This window comes from Motacilla alba, chromosome 28 (assembly GCF_015832195.1).
Source record: "Motacilla alba alba isolate MOTALB_02 chromosome 28, Motacilla_alba_V1.0_pri, whole genome shotgun sequence".
Taxonomy (NCBI): domain Eukaryota; kingdom Metazoa; phylum Chordata; class Aves; order Passeriformes; family Motacillidae; genus Motacilla; species Motacilla alba.
Window position 1 is genome coordinate 3,404,933 of NC_052043.1, and position 17,356 is coordinate 3,422,288.

Here is a 17,356-nt window from a genome sequence, read left to right on the forward strand (position 1 = left end):
TCTGGGGCTCCTCATGCTCTCATGGGTGCGAAAAACAACAACAACTTGTTTTTAAAATTTTAAAAGTTTAATAGTAATAAAATGGTTATAAAAATAGCAACATAATTACAGTAATAAAAATTTGGACAATTAAGATTAGGACAATACGAGACAATAAGAACAAAGAGTCACGGACAGTCTGGGTGCCTTTTCTGGGCAAAATAAGCTCAAAAAAGGACCCACGTTACCAGAGGATTAACACTTAAAAGCACCAGCCTGTGGCATATTCATACACCTCATGATGCATCAATTCCATTCAAGCACAGGATTCTGTCTGGGCAGCGTCAGCTTCTCCCTCTGAATCCTGACGGCGTCTTCAGGGCTGAGCGAGGCGGGAAGAAGTTCATTTCTTCTGATAAAAGAGCAATAAAATCCCTTTTTCTGAAAGATTTGGGTGCCCTGTGGCTGCTATCTGGTGCGAGTACCTCATTCTTTTCTTAAAAAAAACCCAAACAACCACATACAAAGTTCCTATTTTGACTACAAAAATTACCTTTTAGCTATAAAACTACATTTACCACGCTGTTAAAATTTTAATACAGCAGTACTAACCAATACAATATAAAAGAAACAGTAAATATCCGCGAAGAGCCATAAAATATGCGCTTTTCACATGGGTGGCTCAGAATCCTCCCCTCGCTGCCTGCAGATGTTGAGGGGAAGCTCGAAAGCCACCTGCCACCCCCCCTCTGTCCCCGCGTGTCACCGCCTCTTACGTAACGCGACATCGCTGCAGCTTCCCCGGGGCTGCTCGTGCAGAAACAAACTACCAAAAAAAAAGTGAAAAAAAAAAAAAAAAACCCACCCAAAAAAGGACCCAGGGCCATGTGTGGGGGTGCGGGGCTGTCACAGGGGCGGGAGGTGAGGGACACCTGGGGACACGTCCCCCTGTCGCCCTGCCCGGGTGGCTGCAGGGCTTGGGTGCCATCCTCAAGGTAAGTGCTGGGGCTGGGGACTCCGTGGGATTGGGGCTTTTCCAGGGGTTGGGGGGGCAAAAGAGGAAACCATGGCTGGGTTTGTCCCCAAGAGCCCCGGGGCTCTGCTGGGATGGGGCTGGCTCGTGGCAGGAAAATCGCTGCTTTTAAAATGTTTTTTAAATATTTGAAAATCTTGAAAAGGGAAAATATTTGAAAGTCTTGAAAACTGAAAATGCTTTTATAGTTTATGGTTTATAGTTTAGTTTATAGTTAATAGTTTCTAATTTATAGTTTATATTCTATATTTTATATTTCTATTTTAAATTTTTATTTTATATTTTATTAAATATTTAAAACTTAAAACATTTTCTGTATTTTTCATATTTTTTCTTTCTTTTAAAATCTTTTTCTGCTTTCCCCGCGCTTTTTCCTTTCCATATTTGAAGCCTTTTTCTAACCTCTTTATTTTTTTCTTTTCTTCTTTCTTACTTCGTCCTTTTGATTTCTCTTTCCCTTTTTCTCTTCACTTTTTTCATCCTCCTTTTTTTCTCTTTCCTCCTTCTTTTTATTATCTCTTTCCATTCTCTGCCTTTCCCCGCCTGTCCCTGAATTTCTGTCTCCAAACTGGCACCCAGAACCCTCCCTCCCTGCTGACACCTGGATGCACAAATATTCACTGTTCTGCCATGTCCAGTATCTCCCTCCTAATTCCTTTTCCCATCCTCGGATGGAAATGCTGATATTTGTAGGTTTTGATGTATTATTCCACTTTATTTTCCTCATTGCCAAAGTTGGACACTTTTGCTGCCTCTTCTTTCCACTGTGCTTATTTGAGCAGCCAGCATTGCTTTGGATTTCAAGGAAGTTGGAGGCTAAATAATTACTCTGTTGATAAAAAAACCTGCAGAAATTACATTTCTTGGGTCTTCCCAGACTAAAAAGTCTTAACTGGGCACCCACCCAAAGGTTGGAACCTCCAGTGCCACAGGTGACAAAAGCCCTTGGCTGTAGCAGAGGGAATAAAAAACTTAAATTAAAAATAAAAATTTAAGTTTTATTAATTTTAGGCCATTCTAAAATTGAATTTGGTTGTGCTCTGGCTTCTCACTGGCTGGATTTCTTGGGGGCAGCCAAGGATTTGTTGAAATAAAGGAAATGCAGTTCCTAAGAGTCCTACGTGGCAGTTATCCCTTATTAGAACCCTGCTCATAATAATTATTGCAATAATTAATTATAGGGTGACTTCTGTGCCAGCCCAAGTGGAAGAACCTGCAGATATGAGGCAGAAAGTATTAATTCCTCCAATTTCTGGCATTTCTGGTTGCCAAATGCAGCAGATTTGACTTCAAAACCAGCTCTTTCAAAATTCAGGCATCTGTAAGGTGCCTCAGAGCTTCGGTTCTCTTATAAAGAGTCTAAACCATCAACTGTACCCAGAAAATATTCCAATCCAATTTGAGTTTCTCTACGGTGTGCCCTTAAAAGTTAAATTCAAATGATACTGGGATAGGAAATCAAATGTGAAGAACTTTTGGTTTTGCTTTGTTTTGTTTGTGGGGTTGGGTTTTTGCTGTTGTTTTCTGCCCGTTTGGTTTTTATGTCCCTACATTTTTCTTTAATTAAAAGGTGACACTTCTATATTGAGGCACCTTCAGCTCACAGAGGCTTCCAGAAAAACAGCAGATATTGGGAAAATCTTATAAACTCCAGGATTTCTTTACCTGAGCAGCTGTAAAACATCTTGGAAGCAACGACACCCGGCCCCAACCCTGCTCTTGGGGTCCCTGCCCTGATTTTTCCTGGGGTAAAAAAGCTCTAGAACTTCTACTGTTCACAAACTGTTTCTGTTTCTCACTGTAGTTAATTAATTAATAATTAATCTTCCAGTCTGCCCTGGTTTTTGGGGTGTTTTCACTGGATTTGTTTGAGGGGAGCTCTCACTGCGCTACCATATCAGTGTGGCCTCAGCAACTGGGGGTGATCTGTCCCCTTAAATTTGGATTCTGGGGAGTTGAGGGCTTGTCCCAACTCCTGGGGGTCCCTCAGTCCTAAAAGATGGGGTGGGTGAAATCCTTTTTGTGAATAACCTGCCCTGAGTCTGCTGAAATTGGTGCCACAGCTTCCTCCTTTACCAAAGCTGTGCAATAATTCAGGTAATTAAAATGAGTCAGGTGAGGTGTAATTAATGACAGAAATTCAGGTAAGGGTGATTAATAGCAGAAGATCAGGTAGAGTGGAGTTCAGAGCAGATTTTGCCTTTGTGTCTTGAAAAGGAAAAGTATCTTTATTTTCTTGTGGAGTCAAGAAACTCCTCCCGTTTCCGCCTTGTGCATTTTTACTGTGATTTTTAATATTGCAATAATTGGAATATTGCAAAGACTGGAATAAGCAGGGGATGGAAGAGGGAGTTCATTGGTTTTTGCATTTTCCTGTCATGGTCTGGCTGTTCGTTTCTGCTGTTTGGGTGCAAACCTGGAAGGAGTTGAGCAGCTTTAGTGGAAACGCTCCAGATTTAGCTCGAGTGCACTTTCAGACAAAACCCAAATACTAATTTAGAGCCTTGACTTTATTTAGCCAGCATTTTGAGACTGATAAAGCCCTGATAAGGACCCTGCTGCCTTGGCACAGAGGAACCAAGATTTGGGGTTGAAGTGAGCGGTTTCAGCTTTCGTGGGCTGCCAGCAGCTCTGTGTGTTACGGAAACTCAGCAGCACTGACTGTGCCTGAAAAATCTTCAGAAGTTTCATTTATTTCCTGTGATAGCAGAGTGAAAGGGAAACCTCTGAGAGAAAATCTTGATATTAGCAATTAATGAGTGAGAGATGTGATCAGGCTGGGCTGAGAGTGCCTTTGGCACGTGCACAAGTGGAGGAGGCCTGGCAGCCTCCAGGCCAGGCTGGTGGGGATGATTTGCTTCCTTTCAAAAGGAAAAAGAAAGGCTTTAGAGCACTTCAGGTCCTGTGACAGGATTTCTGCAAAAGAACTCAAGGATTGGAGTGCTCCTGCAGGGAAATTATCATAAAATCACAGAATCTCAGACTGGTTTGGGTGGGAAGGGACCTTAAAGCTCATCCAGTGCCACCCCTGCCACGGCAGGGACACCTTCACCATCCCAGGCTGCCCCAAGCCCTGTCCAGCCTGGCCTTGGACACTTTCAGGCATCCAGGGGCAGCCCCAGTTTGTAACTTTAAGGAGACAATGACAAAGGTTCCATGTGCAGAAATTCGTGTCCTTCAGATTCTCCAGTCCCCATCTGCTGAATATTCTGCACATCTCAGTGGGAATGGTCTGGAACAGATGGGGAAGCAGTGAGGGGAGGTTTATTTAGGTCCTGCAGAAACTCTTGTAAATGGGACCCTCTAGCCCTAAGTTCTGGAAGTGCTTGTGCTGGCTTAGGCACAGGAAAAGACTGGGAGAAAGAGAGGGAGAGCTGCACTTGGCTTCAGTTTGTCTGCTTAAAGCTAAATAGTTTCCTAGGGCTGGAATCTGGCTGGGTTTTGCAAAATCCCATGGGATCCACTGTGCGTGTCTCTGGGGCTCAGGGATAAGGTCAGGGCCTGGTTCCGTTTGGTAAATCAGGAATAATTTGCAGCTGCTGCTGTGTGGAACCACACAAGGAGCAGGAGGATGGGGATCCTGGAAGTTTCATGGGCTGTACAAAATATCTTGGATTGGACATTGTGAAAGAGATTCATGGAAAGATGAAAGAAGGAATTGGGAATATCAAATATAGGAGAAGGCTCTTTCCTGACTGGTGTTTGCTAGATAGATTTGGAAATGAGGGGAAGTCCTTGTTTTTATAAGGATTTGCTCTCCTTTTCCTCTGGAAGTGTTGTCATGGACTTGATGACAGTGGCACCTTTTCAGCTTCTGCAGAACAGGGGGATTTTGTCATTGACAAATGATAAAAAATGACCAAAATGACAGAATTCCACTCTGCTTTTAAAATAGGGATTTCTTGTGCCCTCAAAACCTGCTGGCCAGGTATGGTTGCACCTCCAAAAGAGTAGAAATGTGGTCAAATATTTCCTGGTGGGTCTTGACTTCTGAATTGGAGTTCTTGGGAATTCCAAGACAGAATCCCCTGACTTGTTAAGGTCACTGGCAGCTCTTGCTTGAGCCAGCATTTCTGGCCTTGTGTCAGCAAAAAACTTTTAGGCTATGCCTAATTTAAATTTCAGTTTAGGCCTCCTGGATCTTAGGGCTGCAATGACGTTCTGTGGGGAGGAAGGGACTTACCTTGGGCTCGCGGCCGCCTCTCACTTCTTCCTCCTGCCGAGGCATCACCGTAACCTGCAGGGTAACCTTCAGATAATAATGAGCTTTATCTCTGCCAATTGATCTTCACTTTTTAAAAAAACCCTATTGTGACAGCAGTTTTGGTCACATTCTGTATGAAGCAGATGGAATTTTCCATCCCTCTGGGTAGGCAGAGAGGGGAGGAGGGCGGAAGCTGGGCTGCAGTCGCCGCACGTCGCTCGTGGGCATCCAGCTGCTCCTCCAAGGAGCTTCTTCAGCTCCTGGGCTCCTTCGCTTCTCCTCCCATCGCGAGAGTGAAGATCCAGTGCCAGGAAAAGCTTTCCTGCAGTGCCATCAAGGTAAATGCAGCCACACCCTGCAGGTTCCTTCTGTAGCCCCAAAGTGGCTGCTGGAAATATCCTAGAAATGCCAGGTTCATCCCTGTCCTCTGTGAGGGGCAAAAAGGCTTTGTGTGTTCTTTCCTTTCTTGTAGATGTTATCATAGATGATATTATAGATGATATTTTGAATGAGACAGGTCTGATATGGAGGGGCTGCTCCTGCAATCTGGTCCCTGTGATGGTGCTCGAGGGTGATCTCAGTGAGAGGCAGTGTCAGGAGATCTTGGCCAGGTTGGGTTGGTTGGCATTAGTCAGCTCAGGGGAATTCCAGCCTCTCTCAGCAGTGTTTGATCTGAATGAAAGAGTTCAGATATCTCGAAGAAATGGCCAGGGGAAAAAGAATAGTTCCCTTATTCATGTTCTGTGTTCCTGGGGCAGGGTCCAACAAATGGGTGCTGAAACTGAAGGAACAACTAAAGATGTTTGTAAAATGCTCCATGGTATCCAGGTTGTTTTTCTGACATAATTGGCTTCCAAGGAGGATTTTAGTTATTTAAAAAAAAATAAGCAGAAATTATATGAAAGCACCGAGATCTGAATTGAGTTTTCATAGAATCACTGAATGATGGAATGGTTTGGGCGGGAAGGGACCTTAAATTCCACCTCGTTCCACCGTCTGCCATGGCAGGGACACCTTCCACTGTCCCAGGCTGCTCCAAGCCCTGCCCAGCCTTGGGCACTGCCAGGGATCCAGGGGCAGCCCCAGCTGCTCTGGGCACCCTGTGCCAGGGCCTGCCCACCCTGCCAGGGAACAATTCCTACCCAAGATCCATCTAACCCTGCCCTTCTTCAGCTTAAAGCCATTCCCTGTGTCCTGTCCCTCCATGCTTTGGAAATATTATCTCTCTCTCTTTCTTGGAGCTTCTTCAGGTCCTGGACGGCCATTATTAGTTTACCTTCTCCTCTCCTGGCTGAACATTCCCATTTCTCTCAACCTTTCCTCCCAGAGCTGCTCCATCCCTCTGATCATCCTGGTACCTTCTCTGGACTCACTCCAGCAGCTCCAGGTCCATCCCATCCTGAGGATTCCAGAGCTGATTTCAGTTTTTGGCTGAAATACTCAAATCTCTGATTCCACTATTTATAAACTGTCCCAGAGTTAATACTATCCATCCAAACTATGAAATAAAACAGGGGAATAAAAAGGATTTTGTGAAAGCCCTTTCCCAGAAGAAAAAAAAAACAACAACCAAACCCACATTTATGAATATCTTGCATTGAATCAGGGTGGGCCAGGTCAGATTTCTCGGATGCAGAAGCAACTGAAAGGGAGCAAACACTGTGATAACTTCATTATTTTCTGATTCTGTGATTATTCAGCAGCTCTCACTGAGGCATTTGCAGACCAAGAAATGCAAAACTTGGCCACTTGTAAATGTTCAGCAGCACCTCGGGGCTTTTCAGCGTTTTGCAGCCTTATGGTCTGTCACAGACCCACAGTCAAATTTAGAGGTCAGATTGTTCCAGCCTGAGGAATACCTGAGCTGATTTTGAGGCTTCTTACCCCGAGCAGAGCAGCCTCAGAGCTGTGGGCTTGGACCACAGGGCCTGGGGAATCAAGGAAGCAGCTGCTTTGGTAACTCATGGTGGGTTCCCAGGCTTTAAACTGTCTTACCTCAAGACCAAAAAGACAAAATTAATTATACCGAGCTTCCAACAAACCACCTGTTGTGATTAGGCTGTGGAGATGGTGATTTAATAGCTTAGAGCTTAAAATTTTAGCTCATCAGGAAGTTCATCATGTCTTGCTGACCTGGAGTCTGTAGAGGAAAAGGTGATTTTGGGGATTTCAGCATCCACGGTTGTAATAGTAATAGTAATAATAATAATGAATAGTAATTGTAATCTGATCCAGAGAATCCTTCTGGGATCTTGAAATCTGATTTTCCAAGAAAGAAATGCAAAGCTTGAGTGATTTTAGAAAAGCTGAAGGTGAAAATGCCTAATTTTGGAAATTAAATGCCCTGCAATCCATTGCCAGACCTGCAGCGATATTTAACACTTAGATCCAACAATAATTTTTGTGTTTTCAAAATAGACATGCAGCAAATTGGGGCTTTGGCACACTGGGGTTGTTTCTGAGTCAGTTTTGGTTTGAGTTTGAGTTTAAAGCTTCCAGTCCTCCAGCAGTGGCTGCCACAGGTCATTGGGTTCTGTTTTTTGCTCCTTTTGTGCCTCTTTTCATCACCAGACCACGTTATTTCCCACTGAGACATAAGAAGTGAGTAATAGGTGTTCCTCAACAGCTCCTGTTAACCACTGTGCCGTGTGAATGTCAAATACTCAGGAATATGAGTAATTAGAGTGGAGCCCTTTTATCTTAAACAGGCTGGGAGCTTTAAAAAGCACCCTGAGATACCACCAAACCACAGGGTTAATTTTTTTCTTACTACTCAGGTGAAGAAGCAGCAGCAGCAGGGATCAAAACTTGTTTGCTGCTTGCAGTGTTTGTACAGCACAGTGTCCCCGGGAGAAATTTTCAGAGAAGTTTACATCAGAAGTTTTCTGGTGTAAATCAGCACCTGGGCCTCATCTTATCACTGTAAATTTCTCATATCAGTGAAAAATATCAGAGTTATCTCATTTTATCAGAGCAAATTCTCAATAACTCCTATGGGTTTGATATTGATGTGCTGGAGTGACTTGAGATTAAGAGCTGAATTTTGATTTAGTTTAGGATGAGATAATTTAAAAGATAAAAAATAGGCAGCTCTCAAGCTCCTTTATATTGATGAGACTCGAGAGCAACTTGGCTCAAACTGTGAGATTTAAACTCCAAATTCCAGATTCTGAGCCCAGTTTAATAAAGGTAAATTCCAATGATGGTCCCATGGATTGGTGCTTATATATCCTGGTGATGAAGCCAGAGGGATCAGGAAATTGGGAATGAAAATTTGATCCAAAGATTGTCTATGGGGCAGTAAATTTCATAACGGAAATGGGTGTTTTGTGAAAAAAACCTGGAAGTTTCCTTCCCTCTCCTGGTTTAAAATCGACCATTTTCACTTCAGAGCCAAGAACAGAAATCTCCAACAGAGCAAAGTTCTACCAAGTCACTCTGTGCCCTTTTGTATTAGACTGATTGTCCTATTTGATTAAAATATATGTAGACTTAGGCTTAGATTTTAATTTTTGATGTTTTAGTGATGAATGCTCCTCTCAGCTGTGGTTTTCAATGAGATCCAAGCACCAAATTTTAATTGATTGTTGTAGATATAATTTTTTTATATAAAGACAAACAGGAGCGAAGATTTAAGAAAAATTTTGCAATTTAGAGAAGCCATCGAGAGACGTAGTAAAATTCAGAGTCACACATTAAAAATGGAGGAAACTGAGAATAATAAAATACAGATATGATTTAACAGGGATTGAATTTTGTATTTAATCCACATCATTTTTGCTAAGCCCACGGTAAAACCATGACTGTGGTTCAGTGTATATCAATAACCACTTGCTGCTGAACAAGGCCTGATCTTTGTCCCTTTTTTGCTGACTACATTATCCTGAGGCAAAGAACTCCAAATTTTAGTTGTGCTGTGTGAAGATTTCCTTTGTTTCTTTGAAATCCACTCCGTGATAATCCCAGTTCATTTTCTTTACTCTTGACAAATAATGAGTTAAAATTTTTGTTTGGAGAAACTGTTCTGGTTGCCCTTCCCAGGATTTGTTTTAATTTTGCTGTATCCTTGAAACAAAAAAGAATAATCTGAGGGTCGAGGACTTGCCCTGGGCTTGAAGCAAAGGGAGATTCAGCAGCTGATTTCGGGGTGGTTTGATTGCGTATCAGCTCAGGGCGCAGCACTGAATCAGTTCCGCTGAGATACCGAGTTTTTCCTGGAGGGTTTTGCACACTCTGCTGGAAAGTCCAACTCGTCAGAGTCCCCTCTGATCTCTGGCTCAGGGGGGAGATAAGGGAAAGGAGGGGAGATAGTGCTGAACCCTACAAGGGCCTTCTTTTAGTGGGAGGAAAAGTTTTTTAGCAAAAATGAGGATCTTTTGAGCAGGGTGGTGGAGAGCAAATGCAAACCCCTGAGTACAGCACGTCCTCACCCTCACAGGGGTGCACATTAAACCAGGGCACTGCACATTTAGCCCTTCCCAGCTGATCTGAGGCATCTTAGAAGTGATTAGGATGGATTTTACTGCTTATCTTCATGCATTTAACAATCTTTATAAGAAAACCATGCCTTGCTTTCGGCTTGCTCAGAAGTAAAGCTCAAAGGCTGGTCTCTAGAGAAGCAGAGCTTCTGGGAGATGCTCTGTCTGAACAGAACCAGCAGATTTAGTGCAAAAAAGTGTTGAAAACCAAAGCTACAGCTTCATTTTACAAATGTTTTGGTGCTTTCTGTCCGGGATGCAGATAACACAGAGCTCGGCCTATATTCAGGCAAGACCCTGGTAAATCTCTTTTATACTTCCAGCTGCAGAAGCAACAGACACCAAAGCACCTTAGAAACTCTTGGTTGCATAATTCACCTGACCAAATTGCTCTAATGTCACTGTAAACATTAATGTTTCCACCGGGCCCTGCGGGGACGGGCTCAGTGTCACTTTGTGCTCTCCGCTGCGCTCGCCAGGAGCCCCGAGGCTCGTGTGGGCACAGGTGTGACTTTGTGGGCTGCAGATAAAAATAACAGGTAGGGCTGAGACTCTGTGGCCTAAACCTTGATGCTTTCACACACTGGCCCAGCTCAGGCTTCATTCCTTGACCTTAAAAGGCCAGATCCTGCCTCCGATAAGAGCTTCTTCCCCTGCCTCCCACTTCACACCCAGCCTCCTTCCCGGCCTTCCCCACCTCCAAGGAAGTGGAAATGTTTGATTCTTCCCTTTCCTCCTGGGTTCAACCCTCACTTCTCACTATTTCACGTCCATGTGCTTCAAGTGTTGAGTTCTGAAGGAAATTCCCACCTTGGCACTGTCACTTGGAGTGTGAGGGGTTGGATTCATGTGGGAAAAGTTCAACAAAATTGGTTTTCAGGAAGGTTCATTGCTCAGGCTCTGTCTCACAAATGCCTGTTTTGGGTTCCTTTTCCCCCATGCTTCCCATACTGACTGAACAGGGAATATTGGGAACAGTAATCCTGAAATTTCCCATAGGATCCCCTTGTGATGGGCACCAGGAGCAAGGGACGGATGGCGAGAGAACAACCTGCTCTGCCCACTGTGGGAGAGGAGTTCACTCAGAAAAAGCCACCTGTACAACTTTGACTCATTCGACAAACAACTCACGTCACCTCCAAACCTGAAACATTCCTGCTAAGTGATTAAGCCCTGAAAAACTGCATTTCTGCCTCTTGACACTGTGAAAAACCACAAATCCACTTGCTGAAAGTATCTTTTTGATGCTTTTAGGTCAGCAGTAATTTTGATCACAAGCTGGAGGAATTACCCCAAACTTATTCATGCTAAAGGCCATTCTTTGTTTTGGTTTGGTTTTGTTCATTCTGAGTTATGCTCAGAACCTTTGTGTACTCTTTGAGATCTCCAGAGCTTAGGGAGAAATGAAAATAAATGCATTCCAAATGTATTTAATTACAAAATCTCACTGATCTGTGCAGAGAGCACTTCGGTGGGATTTGTCTGTTTAAACCAGAACAAAACTCTGGTAACACTGGGCAAACTGGGAGAGCGAATAGATGTGGATGGGTCAGGTTTGCAGGTCTGAGATGTGCACACATCACTGGTGATTACAACTGGCCAGTACTGAAGGTTTCTAAACCTACATAAATAAAGATTTCATCTACAAGCAGTGGAACGCTGTATCAAAGGCCTCAATCAGCATTTTAGGGTCAGTGCTCACCTTTCTGCTGTACAATATTTGTGTAACTTTGTGTATGTATGATGGAGCTCATTTAATACATTCTCACATTGTTTGATCCTCAAAATCCTCCAGAGATCTTTCCTGCTTCATTTGTTGGATGCTTGGGATACTTTCAAAAGAGATCAGATTTTCTGAAACACCTTTAAATGTGCACTGAGTAGATTTAGCTGGGCTATTGGGCAGGAATTGTTCCCTGGCAGGGTGGGCAGGCCCTGGCACAGGGTGCCCAGAGCAGCTGGGGCTGCCCCTGGATCCCTGGCAGTGCCCAAGGCCAGGCTGGACAGGGCTTGGAGCAGCCTGGGATGGTGGAAGGTGTCCCTGTCATGGCAGAAGGTGGCACTGGATGGGATTTAAGGACCCTTCCAACCCAAATGATAGCAAAGCTGTTTTGTAACCCTGCTTCAGCTCCCACCGAAAATCCGTGACTGAGGTAAATCAGTTCTTCTCCCTGTGCCTTCCTTATCTCCCAAACAGAGCTAACAACTCTTATTTCCGCTGTAAGGCAGCTTGAGATGAGTAGGAGATCACTACTAATTTTTATCACCTTGATTGAAGTTGCTTAGATAAAGTGTGACTGTTCACTGATGAAATGTGTGGGTTTGCTCAGTCGTGCACAGCTTTTGGATATCCTGGGTGAGATGTGAGTGATTGATTGATTGATTGATTGATTGATGTGCTGACACATCAGAACCTGAATATTTTGAAAACGTTACAGAATCTGAGTATTTTGAAAAGGGGGCTCCAAGATAACAGGATTAAGTGGGAGAAGCTGGCCTCATTCAGGTGTATGTAACAGTGTCTTGGTTTGAACAGACAGGTGTCTGCTAAGGAAGGAAGAAGCCTGCCTTGAAATGGAAAATGTAAACCCCCTCCCTCCAAAATGTTATAAATTTGAAAATAAGGGGCTCTCAGGCAAAGATATGGGATCAGGAATAACAGTTCTTTATTAGGGAAGAAAACAAAAAATAAAATAAGCAATGCAGTAATTCAGAACAACACTGCCAGAGTCAGAGCAGGCCCTGGCACCCTGTGTGTGTCAGGGTGGTGGCAGCAGTGCCATTCCATGGTGGCTCAGCCCTCCTGCAGGGCCAGCTGTGCTTCTGCTGGAGCAGGGATCCTGCACAAGGGGGGAGTTTTCCTCTGCAGCTCCAGGGCTGCTGGAGATGGGCCTGGAATTCCTCTGGCAATGCAGGGCAGGAGAAAGCTGCTCCTCTGGCAATGCAGGGGCAAAGGCTGCTGTGCTGTTCCAGGCTCAGATTGGATCCAGGTGGGAATGCTTGGCTCCTGCCCTGGGCAGAGCATCTCCCCATGGATGATGGAATTTGATCAGCCATGCAGGGACACTCAGTGGCCATGGACAGCAGAGATCTCCTGGAGGGAGGGTTGGCTGTGGGAGAGATAAAGAAAACTGCCCCATGGACAGAGAGAACTGCCCCAGCTCTGACAGATGGCAATCGAATACACTTCCCCGTTTCCAACCTAAGACACAGAGACATAAAACAACCCCTTTCCGATATTAATTTACCCAATAGCGCTAATTAACAGCACCATTAGAGGCAACTAATGAGTGTTCTCATTCCAACAGAACCCCAGCTGCCTTCCCTACCACCATGGAGAACTTCCTGGCCACTCCGAGCGAGCTGGCGCTGCAGCGGGGCCGGGCCCAGCTGCTCCTGGGGAAGGTGGGCGGACACTCCCGGCGGAAGAGGGAGTTCATGCCGGACGACAAGAAGGACACCATGTACTGGGAGAAGAGGCGCAAGAACAACGAGGCCGCCAAGCGCTCGCGGGAGAAGCGGCGCCTCAACGACGTGGCCATGGAGAGCCAGCTGGCAGCGCTGAGCCGCGAGAACGCCGTGCTCAGGACCGAGCTGCTCTCCCTCAAGCTGCGCTTCGGGCTCCTCAGCCCCGCGCCCAGCCCCTACCTGGGGCTCTACCTCAGGGGGCACCGGGCAGCCTCACCCCTGCTGGGTGTGGAGCCCTTTGCTGGTGACTCCTGCTGCCCTGCCCAGAAGAGTTTTGTGCCCAAGGTGCTGGAGCCGGCTGAGTTTCCTTGCAAAACCTTCAACCCCTCCACAAACGTCTTCGGCTGTGACTCCAAACCCATTCCCATGGACACACATGGCCTCCAGCAACCCAAAAGGTTTGAGGAATCCTTCAGCCCCAAAAGGTTTGATGCATCCTTCAGCCCCACGGTTTGCTCTCCACTCCTCAGCTACCCCTGCCCAGACAAACACCCCTTCCCCTGCCCTTGGCTGGGCAGCGCCTGCTTCTTGTGCCCATCGCCTGGCGTGGCCGAGGCCAGGAAGGAGAGCAGCACCATGGTGTCGGATGAAGATGACGAGCAACAAGTACCCAAAACTTCTCCTGTGCCGTCCTGCAGCCTGCCCTGCCCCTCAGAAGAGCAGCTGAAGGGCCGGAGCTTTGCTGCTCTCCCGCACAAGCTCCGGATTAAGAGTAAAGCCCTGGGCACTCTGGAGGAGACTGGGCTGGACTCACACTGAGGCAGCACAGGAACAGCTGCTGTGGGGCCAGGGTGAGACATTCCAAGGAAACGAAGGGTTTGGAAGGACAAGGTGAGAGGGAAATGTCTTTTTCTCCAAAGATGGACATAATTTTCCCTGCTCTGTGTAGGTGCTGAGGGAGTTTCTGGGACTGCATCACTACAGCAGAACTGCAGCTGGCCAAGACCCTGTGGTCACCCCCTGGTCTCACTGGTGGCTCTGCTACCACAGCAAGCTCAAACTGGAGGTGTGAAGGGGCAGGAAGAGGCCAAGACAGGGGAGATGGTCACACAGTGTGACACCACTACAGCTGGTGGGGTTATCAACTTCTGTAGTGATCTTTGCTTCATCACTGCCTTCATCCTCATCAATGTGCCTGAAATTAGAATTACCTGACACAGGAAACTGTCGATAGAACCAGTTTCAGACCCCTCAGCTGTCCGGAGAAAATAAAAAGGGGTTGTGACTCTGGGAGTGTGGATTTACACTGACATGAAATTAAAGCAGGACCTCCTGCAGTTTATTCCAGTTTGCCATAATTTATCTCCAGAGAGAACAAAGTCTTTCTCTGTGACCAGACATGCTGTGGTCCAGAAGATTTCATTTATCTTTGCAACTGTTATTATGGAAGACTAAATATTATTTTTTTATTATTATTGAAATGCAAAAAAATAGTTTAATTTTGCTTATTTCTTTTAAAAAGGCATTTTCAAACCTGATCTTTGTGTATTTGGGAACTCGTTATCAAACAGGCATGAGCTACACATGGTGTTTGTATTCCTGCATCTGCTCAGACCCAGTCCCCGTCCATCCTGACTTCTGCCTGCTTTTCCTTTGGGAAAGCCTCAGGGAGAGCAGCCTCCTGCAGGGCTCTGGAGCCTGCTTGGAGCTGTTCCTCAGTTTTCAAGCCAAAGAGAATTCTCAGGGATGTACTCCAGGTACAGCTGTGACTTCCTCTCCTCAGATCTTTCCTGCTTTGTCTCTTTTCCCAAGAAAAGGATGATCCTGCAGTTCTGATGTTGCTGTGTCTGTTAGCCCCGAACATTTTTTGACGTGTTGGACAAGACAAGCCCAATCTGATGATTCCATCAGGTCCAATCTGATGGAAGAAGATCTCAAAGTGAAAAAGCAACTTCAAGCTGATCTCCTCTGCACCAACCACACATTTTCAGTCAGTGTCCTATGTCCCAAAAGACAAAAGAGCTGCAGGGCCCTGCTGGGAATCAGAGCTGACAGTGGAACTCAGCATCCCGGCTCAGAAGCCCTGGGAGTCTCCAACTCATCAGTTCCAGGTCAAGGGATTCTCCTGCTCCTTTGTGTGTCTGTCCCTCTGTCCCCTCAGGTGAGACCCCACCTGCAGAGCTGCCCCAGCCCTGGGCCCACCACAGGGAGGACCTGGGGCTGCTGGAGAGAGTCCAGAGGAGGCACCAGGATGATCAGAAGGATGGAGCAGCTCTGCTGGGAGGAAGGGCTGGGAGAGCTGGGATTGTTCACCTGGAGAAGAAAAAACTCTGGGATGACTTCATTGTGGCCATCCAGGGCCTGAAGGCGCCTGCAGGAAATATGGAAAGAGACAATTCACAAGGACAAGGGAGAATGGCTTCCACTGCCAGAGGGCAGGGCTGGATGGGATCTTGGGCAGGAATTGTTCCCTGGCAGGGTGGGCAGGCCCTGGCACAGGGTGCCCAGAGCAGCTGGGGCTGCCCCTGGATCCCTGGCAGTGCCCAAGGCCAGGCTGGACAGGGCTTGGAGCAGCCTGGGACAGTGCAAGGTGTCCCTGCCATGGCAGGGGTGGCACTGGATGGGCTCTGAGGTCCCTTCCAACCCAAACCATCCCATAATCCATGAAAACTTCAGGCTCTGGAGAATAAGGACAATTGTCAAGAGTGTTTTTCTAAGAATCATTTAATAGCCAATAGAGGAATGCAGCAATAATAGGACCACACTGTCTGACAGAGGATGGAACAATCCCTCAAACTGGTTTGGAAAAGAGGGCCCTGAGTGGGAGCTGTACAAGGGATCTGAACTGGGGAGGGACCAGCATGTGCCCAATAAAATTCTGTTTGCAGAAGCAGCAAAAGGTGTCTTGGTTTGACTGTTGGGCCTGGATCTGCATTTTTTCCCCCTCAGGAACAGCCAGAATGATAAATCCATCCAGTGAGAACAAGTGGGAACAAGCAAGGAGCTGTGGGCACCCATTCCTCTGTCCATAACGGTGTTTTCCCTCTGTCTGGGCCTGTGTTCCCACAGCAGGACCCCAGCTCCCAGCACAGACCCTCCAGCACTGGGCTGTGGGGCTCTGTCCTGGCTCACCACTCTTTATAAGGTCACCCCAGAACGATCAGCCCCAGCTGGCCCTGTCCCCCTGTTCTGGGGGATCAGTACACAGAAATGGGCAGAGCTTCCTGGCACAGCTGCCAGGGCACAAGGGGGGCTCTCCTGTACCCCTGGCATGAGGGGAAACCAGAGCTGCAGCCGCTGCTCAGGGTGAAACACGAGGCAGTGATGCTCTGCAGATTAAAGGAAACCACACGTGGTTCCATTTCCTGCCCCATTCCGGCTGTCCCCTCTTCCCCTCACAAGGGGCAGGGACAGCCCACGGCAAGGAGGAGGCACAGAAGCAATTTCACTGAAAGAAATCGCCTCACTCCCATTCCTGCTGTTCCCAGTCCCTGGGGGATCAGCTTTTTTTCCCCCCGCTGGGCTGGCTCCGTGTGCTTGCCAAGAATTCGGGATGCAGAGAGGGGGTGGGAGGGAGCTCAGTTTAATTTGTAGGACAGATTTGAGGTGTTGCCTCCAGGACCTGCTGTCTCTCCTAACCCTGCTGCACCCCCTAATCCTTCTCTCCCTCCTAACCCTGCTGTCCATCCTAATCCTGCTGCACCTCCTAATCCTGCTGTCCCTCCTGTCCCTCCTGTCCCTCCCGTCCCTCCTGCCTGTGGCCCAGTGATCCAACCCCGAGAGATTTAACTCTGCAAGTGCCCAAAGGTGTTTTTTTGTGGGGTGTTGAGAACGCTGAAGAAATGAGTAATATTTCCTGTTTGCTGTGTCCCTGCTCTCACACAAACCAGGGGCCAAACGTGGTTTGGAGTCGGGGCTGGTGGCACTGGGAGCTGTTGGGTGCCTGTGGAGGGAGTGGGAGGGTGGGACAGCAGCAGGAAAAGCAGCAGGAGATGGGGACAGGATGTGCAGTGAGATAGCCCTGGTCCCACACCTGCCTCACCTCACAGCTGCTCCCCTCTTTCACCTGCTCCAGGTTTTCCTTTCCTCCCCTCCAGGGTCACTCACCTGGAGGAGATGCAGGTGGAGATGATTCTGCCCCTCCTTCCACACTTTCAGTGCTCCTTTGCTGCTTTTCCTAGAAAATTTCCTGCATGGGGAATATCCATCCATCCATCATCCATCCATCCATCCATCCATCCATCCATCCATCCA

At 46.8% G+C, this 17,356-nt stretch overlaps 1 protein-coding gene across 1 annotated transcript; it reads left to right on the top strand.

Moving 5' to 3' along the window:
• Positions 1-839: 839 nt before the first annotated feature.
• NFILZ (NFIL3 like basic leucine zipper) lies at positions 840-15,604 on the top strand. Its single transcript, XM_038163841.1, has 2 exons — positions 840-974; positions 13,003-15,604. The coding sequence occupies exons 1-2, from the start codon at positions 865-867 to the stop codon at positions 13,919-13,921; spliced, it is 1,029 nt and encodes a 342-aa protein (XP_038019769.1). The 5' UTR covers positions 840-864; the 3' UTR covers positions 13,922-15,604.
• The last annotated feature ends 1,752 nt before the right edge of the window (positions 15,605-17,356 follow it).